Source organism: Camelina sativa, chromosome 15, assembly GCF_030686135.1.
Source record: "Camelina sativa cultivar CO46 ecotype springtype chromosome 15, ASM3068613v1".
Lineage (NCBI taxonomy): Eukaryota > Viridiplantae > Streptophyta > Magnoliopsida > Brassicales > Brassicaceae > Camelina > Camelina sativa.
The window spans coordinates 11,954,951-11,974,798 of NC_141894.1; the positions used below are offsets into that span (position 1 = coordinate 11,954,951).

At 33.4% G+C, this 19,848-nt stretch overlaps 2 protein-coding genes, 1 long non-coding RNA gene and 1 pseudogene across 19 annotated transcripts; 3 read left to right on the forward strand and 1 right to left on the reverse strand.

The window, feature by feature from the left end:
- Window positions 1–1,089: 1,089 nt before the first annotated feature.
- LOC147926525 (uncharacterized) lies at window positions 1,090–2,006 on the forward strand (annotated as a pseudogene).
- Window positions 2,007–2,515: 509 nt separating this feature from the next.
- On the forward strand, window positions 2,516–8,703 carry LOC104746601 (protein DETOXIFICATION 40). The gene is made up of 7 exons (XM_010468120.3): window positions 2,516–3,027; window positions 3,145–3,776; window positions 6,045–6,101; window positions 6,313–6,551; window positions 6,631–6,749; window positions 8,213–8,299; window positions 8,386–8,703. The coding sequence occupies exons 1-7, from the start codon at window positions 2,707–2,709 to the stop codon at window positions 8,449–8,451; spliced, it is 1,521 nt and encodes a 506-aa protein (XP_010466422.1). The 5' UTR covers window positions 2,516–2,706; the 3' UTR covers window positions 8,452–8,703.
- Window positions 8,704–12,926: 4,223 nt separating this feature from the next.
- On the reverse strand, window positions 12,927–16,682 carry LOC104746602 (high mobility group B protein 14). Of its 16 annotated transcripts, none has more exons than XR_015582336.1 (9): window positions 15,975–16,654; window positions 15,541–15,867; window positions 15,170–15,328; window positions 14,899–14,956; window positions 14,751–14,795; window positions 13,981–14,157; window positions 13,615–13,709; window positions 13,391–13,506; window positions 12,927–13,243 (listed from the first exon to the last, which is right to left on the reverse strand). XR_015582336.1 is itself a non-coding variant. In XM_087488643.1 (6 exons), the coding sequence occupies exons 1-6, from the start codon at window positions 16,010–16,012 to the stop codon at window positions 13,199–13,201; spliced, it is 672 nt and encodes a 223-aa protein (XP_087344769.1). In that variant the 5' UTR covers window positions 16,013–16,654; the 3' UTR covers window positions 12,927–13,198. The 16 variants fall into 16 exon arrangements, 3 of the variants coding, with proteins under 3 accessions (XP_087344769.1, XP_010466423.3, XP_087344770.1); XR_015582340.1 differs by having other exon boundaries at window positions 12,927–13,266; XR_015582335.1 differs by having other exon boundaries at window positions 13,391–13,518.
- A 1,345-nt stretch (window positions 16,683–18,027) lies between these two features.
- LOC147926526 (uncharacterized) lies at window positions 18,028–19,059 on the forward strand. Of its 2 annotated transcripts, none has more exons than XR_015581963.1 (2): window positions 18,028–18,401; window positions 18,786–19,059. It is a non-coding gene; the product is annotated as an uncharacterized LOC147926526 (long non-coding RNA). The 2 variants fall into 2 exon arrangements; XR_015581962.1 differs by having other exon boundaries at window positions 18,052–18,423.
- The last annotated feature ends 789 nt before the right edge of the window (window positions 19,060–19,848 follow it).

Below are 19,848 nucleotides of genomic sequence, written 5' to 3' on the forward strand. Positions count from 1 at the left end.
TTTACCATATATTTCATATGAAAAATTGGTGATTTGACAAATATTTTTAGTTACAAAATTAGAAATATTACAATTTCTTGACTCACAAAAAAATTTGTAATATATTACCGCTGGATCTTTGATTAAAAATTTGGAAATCTTACACTTTTTTAACTTACATCGTAATATACACTTTCTCAATGAATATTCGTATCTTTGAAAAATGTAAAATGTACATAAAACAAAAAGTTATATGCCTTTGTAAAACGTAAAACTTACATAAAATGAAAATGTACATAAAATAAAAAAATCTATAACTATATGAACAAAAAGTTATGTGCACCGTTCATATCCTCGATTTCCTTGGTACAAGGTAAGATTACTCTGATCCGTTCAGCTTACTCTTTTTTTGATCAGATGGTTTGTTATTATTCTTAATTTGATCCGTTCATCAGGTGGTTTGTTATTATTCTTAATTTTCTTTTTCTGATTATCCTGTTACTGGCCACGTCTTAAGTTTCTTTTATACATGTTTAGCTACACAAAGAAAGAGCACCATCCATAAAGTAATGCGTCTTTTCTTAACTTATTATTTTTCTGTTAATTATTCTTTCAACCTTTTTTTTGTCACAGGTGTACATCAAACATGTATCAAGAAGTCCATGATGAAAGAGAAAAAGATGCATTACATGATGACGAGTTAGATAGTGATATTATTTTCTTGGTGCTTTTGATTTTTATTCAAATGCTATATTTGAGAAAATGCCAACGACCTCGATTGCAATAGAATATTCTATTCGACGTGCGATCACAAGAGAAGGTGAAATCTATATAGAAAATATGCAAAAGAAAAAGCCTTCCGATTTTAAACAGTTGTATCGAATGTATCACGAGACTTTTCTAAAGTTATGTGTTCATCTCCGAGAGCATACAGATCTATGTGATAAAAAATATATTAGTGTTGAAGAAATGGTTGCAACTTTTCTTCTTATAGTTGGCCAAAATTCAAGGTATTGTCGTACAAAAGACACTTTTAATAGGTCATCGTTTGCAACAAGTGTGAACTTTCACAAAGTTTTACGGGCTCTAAATCAAATTGCTCCAAGTTTAATGGCTAAGCCTGAGATTACAGTGCCTACAAAAATTAGAGAAAGTACAAGATTTTATCCGTACTTTAAGGTATATTTTTCATATAATTATGTTTTTGCTTTTTTCATTATCTTTCATAGAATATAACTTTATATTTTTTTTTTAGGATTGTGTTGGAGTTATTGATGGTACACATATCCTTGCAATGGTACCAACAAAAAAAGCGCCTTCTTATCGTAACAGAAAAGGTGATATATCGCAAAATGTGTTGGCAGCTTGTAATTTTGATCTTGAATTCATGTATGTGCTTAGTAGATGGGAAGGTTCAACTCATGACTCAAAAGTATTAAATGATGCTTTGACAAGGAACACTAATCGACTACCAGTTCCAGAAGGTATGTACATATCTTTCTATTGTAAATATGTTTTCTCAACATGACAAGTGACTGTATATTATTATTGTACTTCAGGAAAGTTTTATATAGTAGATTGTGGATTTCCAAATCGTCGAAACTTTTTAGCTCCTTATCGTGGTGTCAGATATCATCTACAAGAATTTTCTGGGCAAAATTCACAACCAGCGAATGAAAAAGAGTTGTTTAACCATCGTCATGCATCCCTAAGGAACGTGGTTGAAAGAATATTTGGTATTTTCAAATCTCGATTTGCAATCTTTAAGCACGCACCTCCTTTTCCTTATAAGACACAAACAGAGCTTGTACTTGCATGTGTTGGTTTACATAATTTTCTGCGAAAGTTTTGTCACGGATATTTTTCCAGAAGAAATCGAGAGTGCAGAAGAAGTTGTCGAAGAAATTAATGACGATGATAATGCTGAAGTACTTACAACCCAAGAACAACAAAGAGAATATGCCAATGAGTGGAGAGAGACAATAGCATCAAACATGTGGACTGATTCACTTGAAAATGCTACATGAGAGATTATTTTTATAAGTTCTATTTCTTTTATAACTTTTGAATTCTATTTTCTAGGATTTTCAAATCCACTTTCTTTGACTTTAAAATCCACATTATTTAATTTTCAAATCCATATTATTTGATTTTAAAATCCATGGATTCCATGTGGATTTCCAAATCTTATAAGGATTTCAAATCCATTAAAATCAAGGATCCAATAACCCCCTAGTTAAAAATAGAGAAATCTAAATCTCATGGTTTTATGTGGGATTTGAAAGAATTTTACAATAAATCATATCAACTTTCCTAAAATCTTTCAAAATTCCAAATTTTCTAAATTCCATCAAATCTTCCAAAATCATGGTTTCAATACACCCCCTACAATTCAAGGCCTAAGTGATTCACAGAGATTTTACAATCTTTGACCAAAAAAAAGAAAGAAATATTACAACCATCCTTTCTTGGGGGTTTTAATGAAAAAAATGACGTGGACTATTACAAAACGAGTCCATGGCTGAGAGAAATTAAAGGATGGTATGTCAGAATGATACAATGATTAAACCATAAAAAACAAAAAATTGTAACTGTCACTCCCCACCCTAGAAGATATCTATTTACTCTACACAACACAAACCACACACAAACTCAAGCTATAGAACACCAAAAAACAAAAACACAACAAAAAAAAAAAAGAAGAAGAGAGAACCTTTTCTCTCAGCCATGGACTCGTCTCAAAACGACGGCGCTTACCAACCGCTTCTCCAGTCTCAATCATCTCCATCGACGACGGAATCAAGCAACGGCGAGCTCGAAACCGTCCTCTCCGACGTTGAAACTCCTCTGTTTCAACGCCTACGCAAGGCCACTATGATTGAGTCAAAACTTCTCTTCAACCTAGCTGCACCAGCCGTCATCGTCTACATGATCAACTACCTCATGTCTATGTCCACTCAAATCTTCTCTGGCCATCTCGGTAACCTCGAACTCGCCGCCGCTTCTCTCGGTAACACTGGAATCCAAGTCTTCGCTTACGGTCTCTTGGTAACAACCACAAGATTCACTGATTTTTATTACAACCTATGTCTCCATCGACTCCATGTCGCGTTTATGCTATGTTTTCTTTTTTTCTTAACCAAGTCTTGTTTTGTAATTTGATAGCTAGGAATGGGGAGTGCAGTGGAGACGTTGTGTGGTCAAGCATACGGTGGTAAAAAATACGAGATGCTTGGAGTTTATCTCCAAAGATCAACCGTATTACTAACTCTCACCGGCCTCGTCCTCACCTTACTCTACGTCTTCTCCGAACCTATCCTCCTTTTCCTCGGAGAATCTCCAGCAATCGCTTCCGCTGCATCACTCTTCGTATACGGCCTTATCCCTCAAATCTTTGCTTACGCTGCAAACTTCCCGATTCAAAAGTTCCTCCAATCACAAAGCATCGTTGCTCCGAGCGCTTACATCTCAACGGCTACACTCTTCGTTCACCTTCTCTTAAGTTGGCTTGCTGTTTACAAGCTTGGTATGGGACTTCTTGGTGCGTCCCTTGTGCTTAGTTTGTCGTGGTGGATTATTGTGGTGGCTCAGTTTGTTTATATTGTGACGAGTGAGAGGTGTCGTGAGACATGGAGAGGGTTTAATGTACAAGCTTTCTCGGGGTTATCGAGTTTCTTTAAACTCTCCGCCGCTTCCGCCGTGATGCTTTGCCTTGAGACTTGGTATTTTCAGATTCTCGTTCTTCTTGCCGGACTTCTCGAGAATCCTGAACTTGCTCTTGATTCACTCTCTATTTGGTAAGTCCTATTTTTAGTCAAACTAAAATGATTATTTCCTTATTAATTTTGCTAAGTAATTACTTTTATCTCTTGACCAAAAAAATGGTAATTATTTTTGCCTATTTTATAGTTATCTTTTTTCTTTGCCACAAAATATTTCCATATAAACCAAATAGCAGAAAAATAATTATGGGTGTGATTGGTGACAAAAACAAAAGCAGTACCAGCAGTACAAGTGGTACTGCTGTGAGTTTTTACCAATCACAAAAACTTTATTAAAAGTTTTACTCTCAGCTCTTTTGTATAACTTTTATGTACAACACTTTCTTACAGCTTTGCACTATTTCATAAAAGCTTACAGTTTTTCTGTACAGTTTTGTATACGTTACCAATAAGACCTTCTATTATTTGTCGTCCCACATATGTATACTTTTGTTTTTATGCTTGTCCATAGGTGGTACCCGTAGTTAGTCGTCTTTTCAACAAAACAAAAAACACTTTCGATATCTTGAAACTCCACGTGAATATATGTATGGTTATAGACTTGCATGATGAATTATTCTAGTTTTTTCTAGTAATGATTCGACAACACTCTTTGGTATTCTTTTTATCCGATGTGAAAAGAATAGAACAAAACTTTTGTTAAGGGTTAAGAATACAAAGCCAAGTTTGGGTGTAGATATGTAAGTTTGGGTAGTGGCAGACAAATTTGACACTTCGACTGCTAGAGACAAAATCTGAGGTCACATCACATTTCTTCTTGTTTTGTTCTCTTTGGCACCATTTTTATCTTCTTTTTTTCTTTTTTGTCGACACTCTTTCATTAATTAAGCCCGAAATAGGCAATATAAGTTACAAGGAGAAAACGGAGCCCAACAAACTAAAGCCCACTCATAACCTAATAGTCTAATACAAAATATATCAAAGCACAAGTAGGTCAAGAGAGGAACACGTAGAAGACACGTGTTAATTTAAGAAGTTGGGATTGAGAAACGACTGAGTCACGCCGCTTTCCACCGGAGCTGAGTCTCTGATCAGATCCAAAAAATTCCGGCCGAAAATTCTTCTTTTTCGCTACAGGGATCCATCGATCTTCAGCTTTTTGCTCCGAATCTCACAACTTTCCTTCTACATGTTACTCCGAGTGATAAGAAACAAAAGCCCCATAAATCTTCAGATTTAAGAAGCACCGGAATAAGGGATATGGCTAGATGTCAGATTAGTTGCAAAACTTTGCTCTCCTAAACTGCTCTTCACCCTCCACAAAATTCCTTCCATCACGAATCCTAAACATTAGAAGAAACCATCATACACAGCCAATTACGGCCACTAAGAAGGGTATGAGGATTTACTCTCCTCTTGCTTGGATTCGAGCAAACTGATGATCCAAAACTTTTGATTTACCCACTCGGCTTTGATCTCTTTAACAAGAAAGAGATCTGTCTGGCTCTGCAAAAGGAAACGAAAACAAAAAACTTAGCCATAAGGACTAAGAAGACTCGCATCTAAACGAGAAAATAAAACCGGACTTAGCCGGAGACAAAAAACAGCCGACAAACATCGTCGGAATAATTTACAGTTGCTTTTTCTCTCTGAAAGATTTTAGAGAGAGAAGAGAGAGATAGCTTTATTTCCCACACATCTTCTTCTTTAAATATTAGAATTTAAATTTAGTAATTTCTATGATATTATTTATATGGAATCGAATAAAACATCATTTCTTCGTCCAATAATTGAACGATAACTCTGCATTTTTTTTCTTTATTTTGTTGAACATATTATATACAATAATATTGTAAATCTAGATTGGTTTTTGGGGAGTCGTATTAGATTTTTTTTTCTCTCCAAAAGTTCTGTTTTTGCTCTGCTACCAAACAGAAGCAGCCACCCAATCTAGGTACTTGCACCAAATCAATATCGAATTCTCTTCTTTATAATATCCTAATATTTTCAGTTTTTCATGTCCAGTCAAAAGTTGCAAGTTTATAATAATTTTGTACAAGCATAAGAGCATACTTATTGAACATACTTTTATTTGGGTGTTAAGAAAAATAATTAATAATATTTTAATTGAATTAAATTATTTTATTATTTTTTAATTTATACAACCAATCATATGAAATCATGTGGCAGATCCAGTATCTATATATATCTGGGTAGAGATACTACTTTCTTCTTTTTCCACCTTTTGTCATTTTTTTATTTTATTTTTTGTTCTCATCCTTGGTCGAGTATGTGCAATAATCTTACTCTAATTGTTTAAGTAATTTTTTTTTTGTCTTTCAGCATGACGATTTCAGGTTGGGTGTTCATGATATCTGTTGGATTCAATGCAGCAATAAGGTTTGTTTTCGCCCAGCCTCACTTTTCGCTTTCTCGATAAGTTTAAATTACATAAAATTAGAATGTCTCTATCCACTTTATTTACCCCAACAAATTTATATGGCTTCTTATATTTACACACTAAAACAACGCTAAATTATAGTGACGAAATGAGCTCTTTTTGCCCTGGTAAATCTGACGAAATGTGCCACAATTTGGTATGTTGTTTTAGTGTAAGAGTGAGCAATGAACTTGGAGCTGGGAACCCTAAATCAGCAGCGTTTTCTGTAATCATCGTCAACATATATTCGTTAATCACATGTGTGATCTTAGCCATTGTTATATTGGCGTGCCGCGACGTTTTGAGCTATGCATTCACTGAGGGTAAAGAAGTTTCGGATGCTGTTTCTGATCTCTGCCCACTTCTTGCCGTGACACTTGTTCTCAATGGAATCCAACCTGTCCTCTCCGGTAAATTCTCATGCACCGCAATGAATAAGAGGAAACAAGTTTTATTTTTCCTAAACAATTGGGAAATATTTCATTGTAGGTGTGGCGGTTGGATGCGGTTGGCAAACGTTTGTTGCGAAAGTTAACGTGGGATGTTACTATGTTATCGGAATTCCTCTTGGAGCTCTCTTTGGGTTTTACTACAACTTCGGTGCCAAGGCAAGATAGTTTTCTTATACCTTTCATTTGCAATGATTCTTGTATCTATATACTTATTTAAGCAACCCTTTAAACAAATAACCCTATTCCATATAAAATATTACACAAAATACCACTGTATTTTAATATAAAATATAATAACAGAATCTTAATATTAATTTGTTGTAACCTGAAAATGATTATCCAAAAAAATAGTAATTATTAATTTATTAGATTACAGGAAATCATTAATAAAATAATTTCAAAATTATTTAATAAAATTATTTCGAAACTATGTAATAAAATAATTAAACAGATTCTATTTGTTGTTTCAGAAATCTTAGAAAACAATAACAAACTATTTAGAAAATTATAAAAGTTAAATTTATTTATAAAACTAAGATTAAATATTTACATATTTAATAATAACAAATATATATTAAAATTAGGATACAACATTGTTTATATTTTTAAAATATATCTATATATTTATTTAAGCTATGTTGTTAAAAATTTAACTAGTTCTGATGTGACATATTACGAAAATGCTATTATATTTTAATTATTCTAGTAACTAACAAAAGAAAAGTTTAGATTTGTTTACAAAATAATAGAACTCTATTTATTGTTTCATAAATCTTAGGAAATAATAACAAACTATTTAATTGGCTAAAACTTAATTGTTTATACCCAATATTCACTATATAAACAATACTAAGTGTATAATATTGATAATATACATAACCTAATTGTAATTTTCACCTATAAAATTAGTATACAACATGTTATACCAATAACTTCAATTTGTAAATTTGGTATATTAAGATCTCTAAACACGATCACATCAATTTGTAATACCAAATCATGGGTCAATACATGTTTGGTTAGATTTTTTTGGCTTTACCGAATGTATAATTAACGAATTTGATATTGCACTAAAACCAAAATAGTAGTACCAACTACGGATCGAAATCAGAGTATGACCTTAAGTAAATTAAATATATGATTTTATAAAATATATAGAATTAATAATTTTTCTACTATTATTTTGTAACAAACAAATCCAAATTTACATAAATATTTCCTCACACTGGTAATATTATTCTACAAAATATTAACGTGTATTTATGAGTCGGTAATAAAACGGGTAGTGAGACGGGTAACGAGATGCTCAAAAATTAAATTAATATCCGATACTCGATCATTATTCATGAATAATATAATTATTATACCCTTCACTCGACCCTAAAGCTGTGGGTACCAATACAGGTCCAATACGGGTATCGGTAGTAGTTTCCAGGCCTACCTATTAGTAGTTTAATATGAATCAAAATTCACCATATAGTACTATATTATATAACATGTAAATGAATGATACAACATAAACATCATATTAACAAATAACAAAATAAAAAAAAATTTCCCGCGCTACCAGCACGGGTTATTATCATAGTAAAGGCTAACAATTTTTTGATGTTATATAGGGTATATGGACGGGGATGATCGGTGGTACGGTTATACAAACGTTTATTTTAGCGTGGGTGACGTTTAGAACAGACTGGACAAAAGAAGTACGTTTGCTCTACTATAGTAAACTATGTTTCATTGATTTTGATATATAGTCTTGTAGAATAATTAGATGTTTCTTTTGTTTAAGGTGGAAGAAGCTTCGAAAAGAATGGACAAATGGAGCAACAAGAAACAAGAAGTGGTTCCCGAATGATGAACTGATTAGATTCATCGGTTTAAATGAAACACCACCGGATAGCAAATGCTCAAATTAACCGGTCAGCTGATAATAAAGGATGTGGTCTACCTATATATATAATCTTTCTAGATCTCGATATATAAAGCTTTGTATGGGCTTATTTTTAAAACTACAGGTTGTGACAGTCTTGGACTGACCATAGATCTCGATTATTTTTTTCAAATATTACTAATTTTTTTTTAAAATTATAATTGAATGATTTTGTTAGATTGCAAGATTTTCAAGGTTTCTCTTTTTTTAAGTGTGATGCATGTTTTTTTGTTGAGAACTTCCAAGTTTGAATGTAAAATAAATTGAGAATTGGATTTCACATAAAATGTTGGCATAAGCTTGAAGATAGCTTGAGGTGCAAGCTATACTAATCCTACCGAGTTATAGAATTAGGATTAGTTCTATTTAGGAGTTATCTAAATATGTTAGTTTACCGGTTTAGAATAGGAAAGTGGTTAACTCTAGGGTTGAGTAATTATTATAAATACTAAGAGAGCGTTACTTCACTACAAAAAAATGGATGTATTACATCAGTTAAATTGTATCAAAAAACTAAATGAAACTAATTTAAATTACTTATTAATAAGGGTGAGTTACTAGAATATTGCATAAAAGCTTCCTTATTACAAAAGTAACATACAATTGTCTGTAATTACTAGACTAACACATTGTACCTATTCTACCCCTGAAATTAGTGTTGGGAAAAAACGTAATTATGGCTAATGCCATTAGGAAAAAAAAAACATTGGAAGGTTGGACTAAGTCTACCGATCCTTTGATGGTAGATTTATACACGTGGACTGATTAAAGGTGTACGTCAGATATTTTTGGTACACTTAGTTGTAGTCTTGGTACACTTATCGGTCACTGTAGATGGTACACTTAGTTGTAGTGTTGGTACACTTATCGGTGGACGTACATGAAATCGATTCGGTAGATTAAGTTGGTAGAGGAATTTCCCTTTGATGATAGACTTTTGTTTTTAGCGCGTGTAGCGGGAAACGTAAAAGGGTGGGAAGATATTTATGGTAGACTAATGGCCTGTTGCGACAGATTTTTGCGGCAGCCTTCTCTCCTTACAGATATTTTTGCTATACTTTGTTTGTTTTTTGAAATAGTTTTCATAGTGTTGTGGTAGGCTTCTTGTCCGTGGTAGATTTAGTAAGCAAGATTGACAGCTGTAAAGTCTTACCAGAATAACACGAATTTGTTTGAGCTGGCAAAGACAGTCTAACGTTGCGATAGACTTATTGGAGGAAGATCTAAACAGGTCTGCTATTCTTCCGATTAATGGTGTTCATGTAATAAAGTTTGTAGAAGATTCATTGTGTTCTGTTTATCGGCCGGAGCAAACGTCTTTTTCCTACTCAGTTTCGGAAATCTTTCCTCTGGATTCATCCATGGAAGAGCAAGATATCGTTATTGGAGGATCTATATAACTCACTTTTTATAGGTTTTTAATTTAGAAATCAGATGTTGAGATGAAAATCTATAATAGTTGAGTAAAAACCCCACAAGTGAAACCAAAAAAATAGACATAAGTCGTAAAAAAATCAAGTGAGGCAGGGAAAATTAGGGTTTTCAGTCGTATGTTAGAGGTAGAAGACGAGGATATTCTGGTAATTTCAGGTTCATTAAACCTAAAAGCGAACGTGTACGTACACATAAACGTGTACGTACATATGAACGCATACGTATATAACGTTCTTGAGATTAGTGTACGTACATAACGTTCTTTTGCTTAGTGTCCATAAATCCGTTTTAATAAACGATATTATTGTAATTTTGTAGTTATCTTCAACATATCTTCTTCTGCAACCCTAGCTAATTGTTCATCGGAAACAGAACAAGTAAGAGATGTTACTAGAAAAAGTAAGAGATGTTACTAGAACAACCTATGTAATTCGTAATTGTTTATTTATTTATTATACTTTCGAGAGGTAATGAATAATAATTAGACAAAATTACATTTTAACTATAGAGGATAATATTTAGATAACATAAATATATAATGCTCAGTTCAACTAGGTACAACTAAATATTTATTTAGATTTGCATTTATATTTAAAATATGAAAATGATAATTAAGGTTTATAAGAATTTCTTTACATATTGAACTATTAAATAACCATGTTTAGTCAACAATACAAGAATTTATCACTTTCTAATACATACTATCGTTTTCACATAAAACACTCTTTATAGTATAAGGAAGACTTAGTAAGTGATCACCTCAAATGAAGCAAAAGAGGTGAAACCCAAGTTTTTATGAACATTGTGTTATGAAAACCTTGTATATGCTAATTAATACTGATAAATCTTGTGGTCAACTGCTAATTAATAATTTATATTATAGTTCAACTGGAAATATGGAAAAATGCAAAAGTTCAACTATGAATATGAGAGTACAACTAAACAACTATGTGTATACCAAATAATTTTTTACTAATATCTTGTTGTCTTTGGTTTATTTTACCACACTTGTGATGATTTTAAATGAATATCCAGCCGCCAAAAATCTATTTTTTATTCGTTTTCACATGATCCATATTTAAACTTATTTTAATAGCTCTAGTACAGTTGCACCAAGTAGTTCAAATTATACTAAACTTTTCTACCTAAGTGATCTAGTTGTACATAAAACCTCACATTCACCCTAAAATTCTATTAATTACAACCAAACAAATCTCTGTCTTTCGTCTCTGTTGCAACTCTTTTATCTTCTGCAAAGGCTCCATCTTCTACTCCTTATAGCTTCTAAGTAGATATTATTTTCCATCTATTACTTCATTAAGCTCACCCACTTCTTTTCTCAAACATCTCTACTATTTCTCCATCCTTTGATCCCTTTTCTCAAACATCTCTACATCAAATACCTTAAGATGTTATTTTACAATAGTATTATATTTCTTTTTTTTTTTAAATCCATAATGGGTACAGAAGGTGCAGTTAACAACAATAAAAAAACGATAAACCAAACGGTTAACAATTGATTGTTATCTAGGTTAAACGTAGACAAAATATCATAGGGTTACATCCAAAAAAATAACCTAACCAATAGTTTCATAGGTTATAAAATCCCAAAATATCAACTCATCTCTAATTAGTCCTAGAATTAGAGTTCGCGAGTTGAGTGAGTGTGTGGTCTTCATCAATCTGTTGATGTATCTTTAGCTCAGTTGGCACACGTTCATTGCTGAGATTGCAACCATTGGGCGTCTGAGACACCCTAACTTAGTTCGGCTACAGGGTTATTGCAGACACAAAGGTGAACTCTACTTGGTGTATGATTGTATGCCAAAAGGAAGCCTTGTTAAGTTCCTCTACCACCAACCGATGATGAGTCTTGAATGGTCACAGAGGTTCAAGATTATTAAAGACGTAGCTTCTGGACTTTGTTACTAGCACCAACAATGGTGCAGGTGATTATCCACAGGGATATTAAACCAGCTAATGTCCTCCTTGACGCTAATATGAAGGCAAAACTTGGTGACTTTGGTCTCGCAAAGCTCTGTGATCACGGGATTGATCCTCAGACCTCTCATGTGGCAGGTACCTTTTTATATTTTGCTTATTTCTGTTAGTCTCAAAAAGGATCTTTCTTTCATAATGTTGTTGATTTGAAGGTACACTTGGGTATATTTCACCTGAGCTCTCAAGAACAGGAAAGGCAAGTACAAGTTCAGATGTATTTGCACTCGGTGTAGTGATGCTAGAGATTGCTTGCGGGAGAAAACCTATATTGCCACAAGCATCGCAAAGCGAGATGGTACTTACTGATTGGGTGCTATAGTGTTGGGAGAATGGAGATATCATGCAGATATCATGAGAAAATCGAAAAGTACGTGCGACTTTATCTGTATTTATCTCTAGTGTACTTACCAAAACTTGAACATCTTTTTCAAGAAACAGGTTAGTAATCATTGATCTTCAAGTGTAGTCCACGGAAGGATGAGTATCAGGGAATGATCTCAATGAAAGAGAAACTTCTAAATGTCAAATATACAACAACCCATCTTAGAAGGCTTAGAACAATGTTTTCTAGTAACTAAAAACTAATCTATTTAGAATTTTCTGAGTCAGTCTCTGATTCATCGTGTTCACCTAATTCCTGCATAAATAAACAGTAAAATGAAAAGCTCCGTCTGATGTTTGACCACCGCATCAGTGGGATACTGAGGTGAATAAATATTAACCAAAAACATAAGATAAATGAATCATGGGTACCATTCTCTTGTTATATTCTGTCATTTCTCTGTGAAACTCTTCCCTCTTCACAGTGACTATATCATAAAAGCATCTTTATTGGTAGGTTTGTATTTTTGGGGTTCTTACACTTTTTAGTTTTAAAAAGTGTACTTTTATAAATTAAGAACCTTTTGTTTGTTAATTAAAATTGTACTCCTCCAATGGTAAACTCTTATAAGTAAGGTTCTTAGTTTTGAAAAGAAAAAAAAATCATCATTGAATATCATCCTTCAACTCCTCAATGAAATGTTGCTAATCAAATAGATCTTTAAAGCCACTGCAAACTCGGTGATACAATGAAATCAGCTAAAGAGAAGATAATAAAACCAACTGAAAGTCACCTATCATGACTATGGTAGAGCTTTAATTATTTATCTTTAGTATGCTAAGAACAATGACTTATATAATTGTTTAATTAGGTTCCATCACCAACACTTGCATCTCAAATCTCACATCTCTACAATCAGACCATCAATCTCACAGGTACACCAACACAAAACCATTCAAGCTGCAGCAAAAACCGATTTAAAACTGGTCAAGAACAAACAAACAAAAATCAGAAATCAAGCATTGATCACAACAAAACAAAGTATACAAAGTTATAAGCTGAACCATTGAGACGCATATAGGTTCCGTCACTGTTTCATAAGCTCACCATGTGAAAACACTACCAAAACAAACTGTAATCTTCACCAAATAAAAAGCCCAAAGCAACTGAATCAAATTGATTCCATCTCTTTCTTCCTCGCTTCATTATAAACTCATCAAGATCTGAGACAAAAACTGAAGCATTTAACTTATTACATCAAGAACATAAACTGAAACTCTCAAACTGATAGAAATTGAACCATTGAGACGCATATAGGTTCCATCACTAACTTGAAAATTGGAGCTACTGAGGCATCGAGCAATCTGTTGGAACATAGGGACCATACAGCGTAGGAACTCAACAGGTTGTATTGCCTCCAGAACCTCTTCAAGTTCACCAAGAAAGAGAATTATTGTTTACAATCTCCCAAAGGACCAAACTTGAGGGGGCTTTTCTAATTGCTGCTACTAATATCTAATCTCTTGTATCTCTTTGTGGATGGAACTAAACAGAACATGTTTTTTTCACGAAGTCTATTAAGAGCTAAAGAACTACTAACTGATTACTCGAAAACAAATATTGAGCTTTGTCACCGTGATAATTTTTCCAGATGAACTCCCAACCTAACGTATATAGATTCCAGAAAAAGTATAAACCTTTCATGTTCCTCCTCCAACGTGTATGTGCAAATCGGATCCACCGAAGAATGTGACTGTGACTCTCCGATTTGGTGAATGTGACTCTCCGATTTCAAAGACAAAACTTGCGGATTATATGCACTAAAGTCGCCGTTGATATCTGTCGTCGGTCACTACAAATTGAATCTTCCTCCTCTGCTTGCAATTGATTGTCAACAAAGAGAGAGAGGAGGAAGAAAAAATTATCAATCTTTTTTCCCTCACCCAACAATAATTGAGCACGTCAACGCTTCTTAACGTCTTAACTAAGAAGCTCTTCTTAGTAATATTGCTATTTTTGATTTATTTTTAATCAGACTAAAGTTAAGAGTTCTGACTAAGAAGTCCCGATAAAGATGATCTAATACTTTACCTTTTCCTACAAAACAGTCGAGGAACAAACAATCTATGAATAAGAAACTTCGATCCAGTCTCAACCAGTTAAACATCATTCGAGTAGCAAGAAGAAAAAGAATGAGATATTGATATTGTTCGCCAAAGGAAGAAGACAACTACACAGTGTGAATTGCAATATGGCAACAGCCGACCCAGATCAGAAGCATATCTAAACCTCTATATACACTAGCATGTAATCATTACACAATATTTCAGATTCCATTTCCATGCATTCACATATCATTCAAACAAATGTTATTGAGGAAACTCTTAGAATATGACAGAGCTAAGTATGTTGGCAAACTCCAAGAGACAATAAAGTAACTGGGACTTAAGAGAAAAACCTATGTTACCTCGTATATCATTGTTTTCCATTTCTCTACACATGACTTCCCAATCTCAATAGAATAAAGATTATAACAGATTCAGCAACCGAACCAAAGTGAATATTATCATCACAATTTTTTTACTTTTGAATACAACAAAGTAATTCTTTACAACCTCGCGCATGGACTTGACCTCCGGATTCTGCTCTTGATATTGCTTCCGGAAATCCTCCCTAAGGAACCAAAAACATAACGCAGTATGAGGAAAATACATACAAAAGGTGTTTCTTTGTATGTTTTCTAAAAGTAACACATAACAACAACACAAATCCTAAAGACCAATGGAAAAATGCACATACAAACTTCCCCTTAAGAGAGGACTGCCTTGAAGTTCAGCTGAGCTTAAAATCTAATAGACAACAATTTGCAATCATATGAGTACCTACAAGAAATAAAAGAAAGCAGTGGGAGGTTGCTTAGGCATCTTGGAACAAAGTTTAACAGGTTTCTTCCTCTGGCTTATATTTGGCTTTCTCAACGGCTGAAGTCTCAGTCTTGTAGACCTTCTCACACTTTCACTTGACTTCACAGCTAAATCTACGTTCCTGTAAAAAAAATTCAAAACGCAAATTAACAAAAGTTTAACATCCATCCTCTCTCCCTAATTATTCTCACCCATCTCCGTTGAATAGCATAAAGCTCTCAAATTTAATTTCAGTTAGATCCAAATTGCATACCTAACCACTTAATCAGTAATCACAAGAGAGACTAAGAAGACCCCTTAAACCCTAAACAGATCAGGAAATCAGAGCAGAACCATGTAAAAACCAAAACTTTGTTCTGTAAACTTTGCTCTACAAGAAAGCCTCCACTGCACGACAGAGACAAAGGCCGCGATAACCCTGAATTGGGAGCTTTCTTAGTCATTTTCTCTCTCTTTCTCTTTCTCGCCGCTGTCGGAATCGAACGTTCACTTTGCTGCCTCTTGAAGGAGGGGGCTTTCCGCAATTGTGTATGTAACAAATATGCCAGGGCCACCTTTACGGGGTATTTTGTCACCAGCGGATACATCGATGATGTAGATGATATAGTCAGCAAGCTCTCTGCTGAAACCTCACCTCCACCCTCAACAGAAATCATGAAACTTTACTCAACTTCAGTTAAAAGACCTCAAGAACAATGGGCAATGGTCACAAATCAAAGGATCAAATGTGTTTGTATGTAAGAAACTGAGAAAAGAACAAAACTTACGAAACTGTCTTCAAGCTTGAAAGGAACCCAAGAACCATGACCACTGAATCGGGTCACAGCTTCTTGAACTGACCCGAACGGAGGAGAAGTATCGATTTCAGCTCCTTGAACTGACCTGAATCAAAGACACACGCAGGTAAAAGAACTGAAACCTCACCTCCACCGGATTCACAAAGAAGCAGATCAGCTTTGAATAAGCTGGATAACTCCTCAAGAGGACCCAAGTTGATACTGATATCTTCACCGGTTTCAACAGCTCTAATCCTTTCCTAATCCTAATCCTTTCCCAAGTTGGATAACTCCGTCGCTCTGCAACACACGTCCCAGCCACCGTGGATGTGTCACTGCCGCGTTGCTTGTCAGAATCCCACCGCTGCGCTGACGGGAGTGAAAGATTGCTCACTCTTCTTGTTGCTGCTCGGACGATAACTCAGGCAAAACAAAAACTAGATCTGAAACTTTATTCTCAAGAGAAAGTGAACCGTGAGCCCACGGAACATTTGTCCAGCTCTGATTATTTTTTTTCTTTTGCAATAATTTTAGTTGAAGAAGATGAATCAAATTAGAAAGAATCAATCTGATGTTTTTATTTAAGAGAATCCAAAAAAATTAGGAATCGATCTTTCAAGGTTTTTGTGTTCCTTTCTCTTCAAAATCAAAGACAATTTTAAATGTAAATGATATTATCTGTAATAAAACCCACAACTCAGATATAGAAGTAATTTGCAAACTTTTATGTGTTATTCTAGTAAGACAGAAATCTCAACGTGTTAGTCTAGTAATAAACCTACTTTTATGCAATATTCTAGGTAATTTTCCTATTAATAATTGATACAAAATATCTAATTTAACATCATTAATGATAATTGATATTAATATTAATTTATTTGACATCAATTCATCAAAACTGATGCAACTTTATATTTGTTTGTATCACTTTTAAAATACTGATACAAATATATATATTTTCATCACTTAAGTAATTGATGTATTTACTAATTTTTACTAACATCACTTAATTTTTTTTTAAAAAAATTTACATCAATAAAAAAATGATGCTAATAAAATTGATATAAATTATACCAAAATTAATTATATGATTTAGTTTCGATTGTTAAAATGATGTATTTTTACCTTAATTTTTATTGTGCGGGAGACTTTTAGCAAACATACAGTAATTGTTATTTACTAGTTTCCTTTAGTTAACCAAAATATATGGCAAGTAAATATCTTTTGATCAATATCTAGCAGTTACAATATCTCCTAATTCAGATTCAAATCTTTTTAATCAATATCTAGCATTTACAATATCTCCTAAGTGATAAAACCTACACGAGAATCAAAGCTAAAATCAAACTTTTTCTCATCTTCTATGTCATATAATGTGACATCAAACTTCTCCGTGAGTCAAGCACTCCATCTTTCCGGTGAAGATGTTGAACCTCTCCGCTAAAGAACACTCCTGTCGGCATCTCAACGATTTGTTTTCCTAATGTGTTCCATGTGATGATGATGTAGAGTTCTTGTACTGGCGCTTTACGGAGGAGACATGTTCTTCTAGCGAAGATTGGGAGAAATCCAACCGGAGCATGCATCTTTCTTTCACGGTAGTCGCACAGGTTAAATCTGTTTTCTCGGGGCGGATGGATTTTTGGCGAAGGAGAGTGATTAGGGACGGTGGCTTTGTTGAGAGGCGTAGTTTCTTGACCGTGGAGCAGTGGTGGTTATGGTTGGGCTTGAGATTCTGGCCGCTTGAGTTGCCGTAATCTCTTTTATTATCCTCTCTAATTTTTTTTATTCAGTAAATTTGTTGTTTAGGTCAACTATTGTAATTTAATTAATATTTTTATAATTGTACATTTGTACTACAATTTCTTCATTATTTTAATTTGAAAGAAAAACATTCTATTTTATTTTTAATTATTAATGTAAATGACTCAATTATCAAAATTAAGGGAGATTCTCAAAAATAGCACAAATTTAAGTTTTTTTCCAAAATTAGCACACACTCTCTTATTTTCCAAATTTAGCACGAATACTCTAATTTAATACTGTATTAAAGTTATTTATTAAAATATTTGATAAAACTTCCATCTTTCTAAATTGTCTTCGTCATCTTTGGATAAATCGACTTTTGAAATTTAATTTTTACCGGCGACGAGCTTAAATCGGAGAACAATGAAGCAGCTTCACAAGCAAATTAGCCAAACTTTTCCATCCAAAATCCTGACTCGCCGCTGCCTTTTGATCCGGTCATCAAGCTTACAAGATCTAGGCACCGTCAAGACGACGAAGCGGATGGTTCTTGTGAGACATGGGCAGAGCACATGGAATGAATAAGGGAGGATTCAAGGAAGCTACGATTTCTCCGTTTTTACAAAGAAAGGCAAATCTGAGGCTGAAATTTCTGGCCAAATTTTCATCGATGTATGCTTCACGCCTTCACCAGGTCTTGCGTTTTCTTAGGTCTATGGAATCAAATCGGTAGATGAAGTAGTTTTTAATTATGTTGGATAATTGAGAGAGTTAGGTGTTTGGACTTGATTAGATTGGCTTTTAAGAATAGTAAATTAGATGATTGAATTTGATTTTAGATTAGTATTTTTCACTGTCCCTTTTTAGAAGAGAACTCAGTTTTCTTATTACTTATACCATGTTTTTATCCTTATTTATTGTTGTTTGTGTATTTTTTCTTGTTGTTTCTTGTGTACTGATGTGTTTTTTAGTCATACTTAAAACGTTAGGAAGCATTGTTGAGAATTCAAGAAGACTTTCCAGAAACATATTATGTGGTTTCTATTTTTATCGCAGGAAATGGGGATTGAAATTTTTCCCAAGCTATGTGATGTATCTACAAACAACACAAGATGCAAGTATGCTTTGGATATCTTTATGGAGTGTGATGACATTTCTAGGACTATGTTCCTTCCTCTAGTTTTACTTTATTTTTTCTTAGACATGTATGATGCTTGTGAAACCTTTTTAATTGTTTCGGTACTTGTAAGATGTTTCTGTTAGCACTTTGCTTTAACTGTGATTAAACTTCAGGAAAGATTATATGAAATTAAGGATAGATTTTATGAAATTCATGAAGGATTCTTTGAACTTCATGATGACTTTCATAAAAAAGTTTGGATTTCCTAAAATCATAATCTGCACAAAAATGAATCATTACCCCTTCACTAATAGAGTTATCTACTAATATTTGACACATTGAAACAAAACACACAAGAAACAAATTTAGAAACACATTTATTCAAATTTAGGAAGGATTCAATAATATTCAGGAATGACTCCTTAAAATTCAGGATGATCTTCATAAAATAATGGTTGAAAAGATTATATGAAGATTACAACTTTAAAGTGTTCCTGTATAAATCTTATAATAGTTAAAAACAGTTCAATGAATAAAATTCATTATATAGTATTGAAGTAATATGTGATACATTAGGGTACCATATGAAATTAAGGAAGGACTTAAGGAAGATTATATGAAAGGACTTAAGGAAGATTACATTAGGGTACCATTAGTATAGATTATATGAAATTAAGGAAGGACTTAATGAAATTAAAGAAAGATTTTTTGAATTTCATGATGACTTTCATAAAAAAGTTTAGATATCCTACCATAAGAATATGCCCAAAAATGAAATCATCACCCTTACTAATGGACTAATCTTCTAATATTTGACACATTGAAACAAAACACACAAAAAAAGAGATTTAAGAACACATTTATTCAAAATTAGGAAGGATAAATATTCAGGAACATCTCCTTGAAATTCAAGATGATCTTCAGAAACACAGTGGTTGAAAGATTATATGAAGCTTCTTGTTCCAATCATTAATTACAACAAGAGAACCAAACTGATAC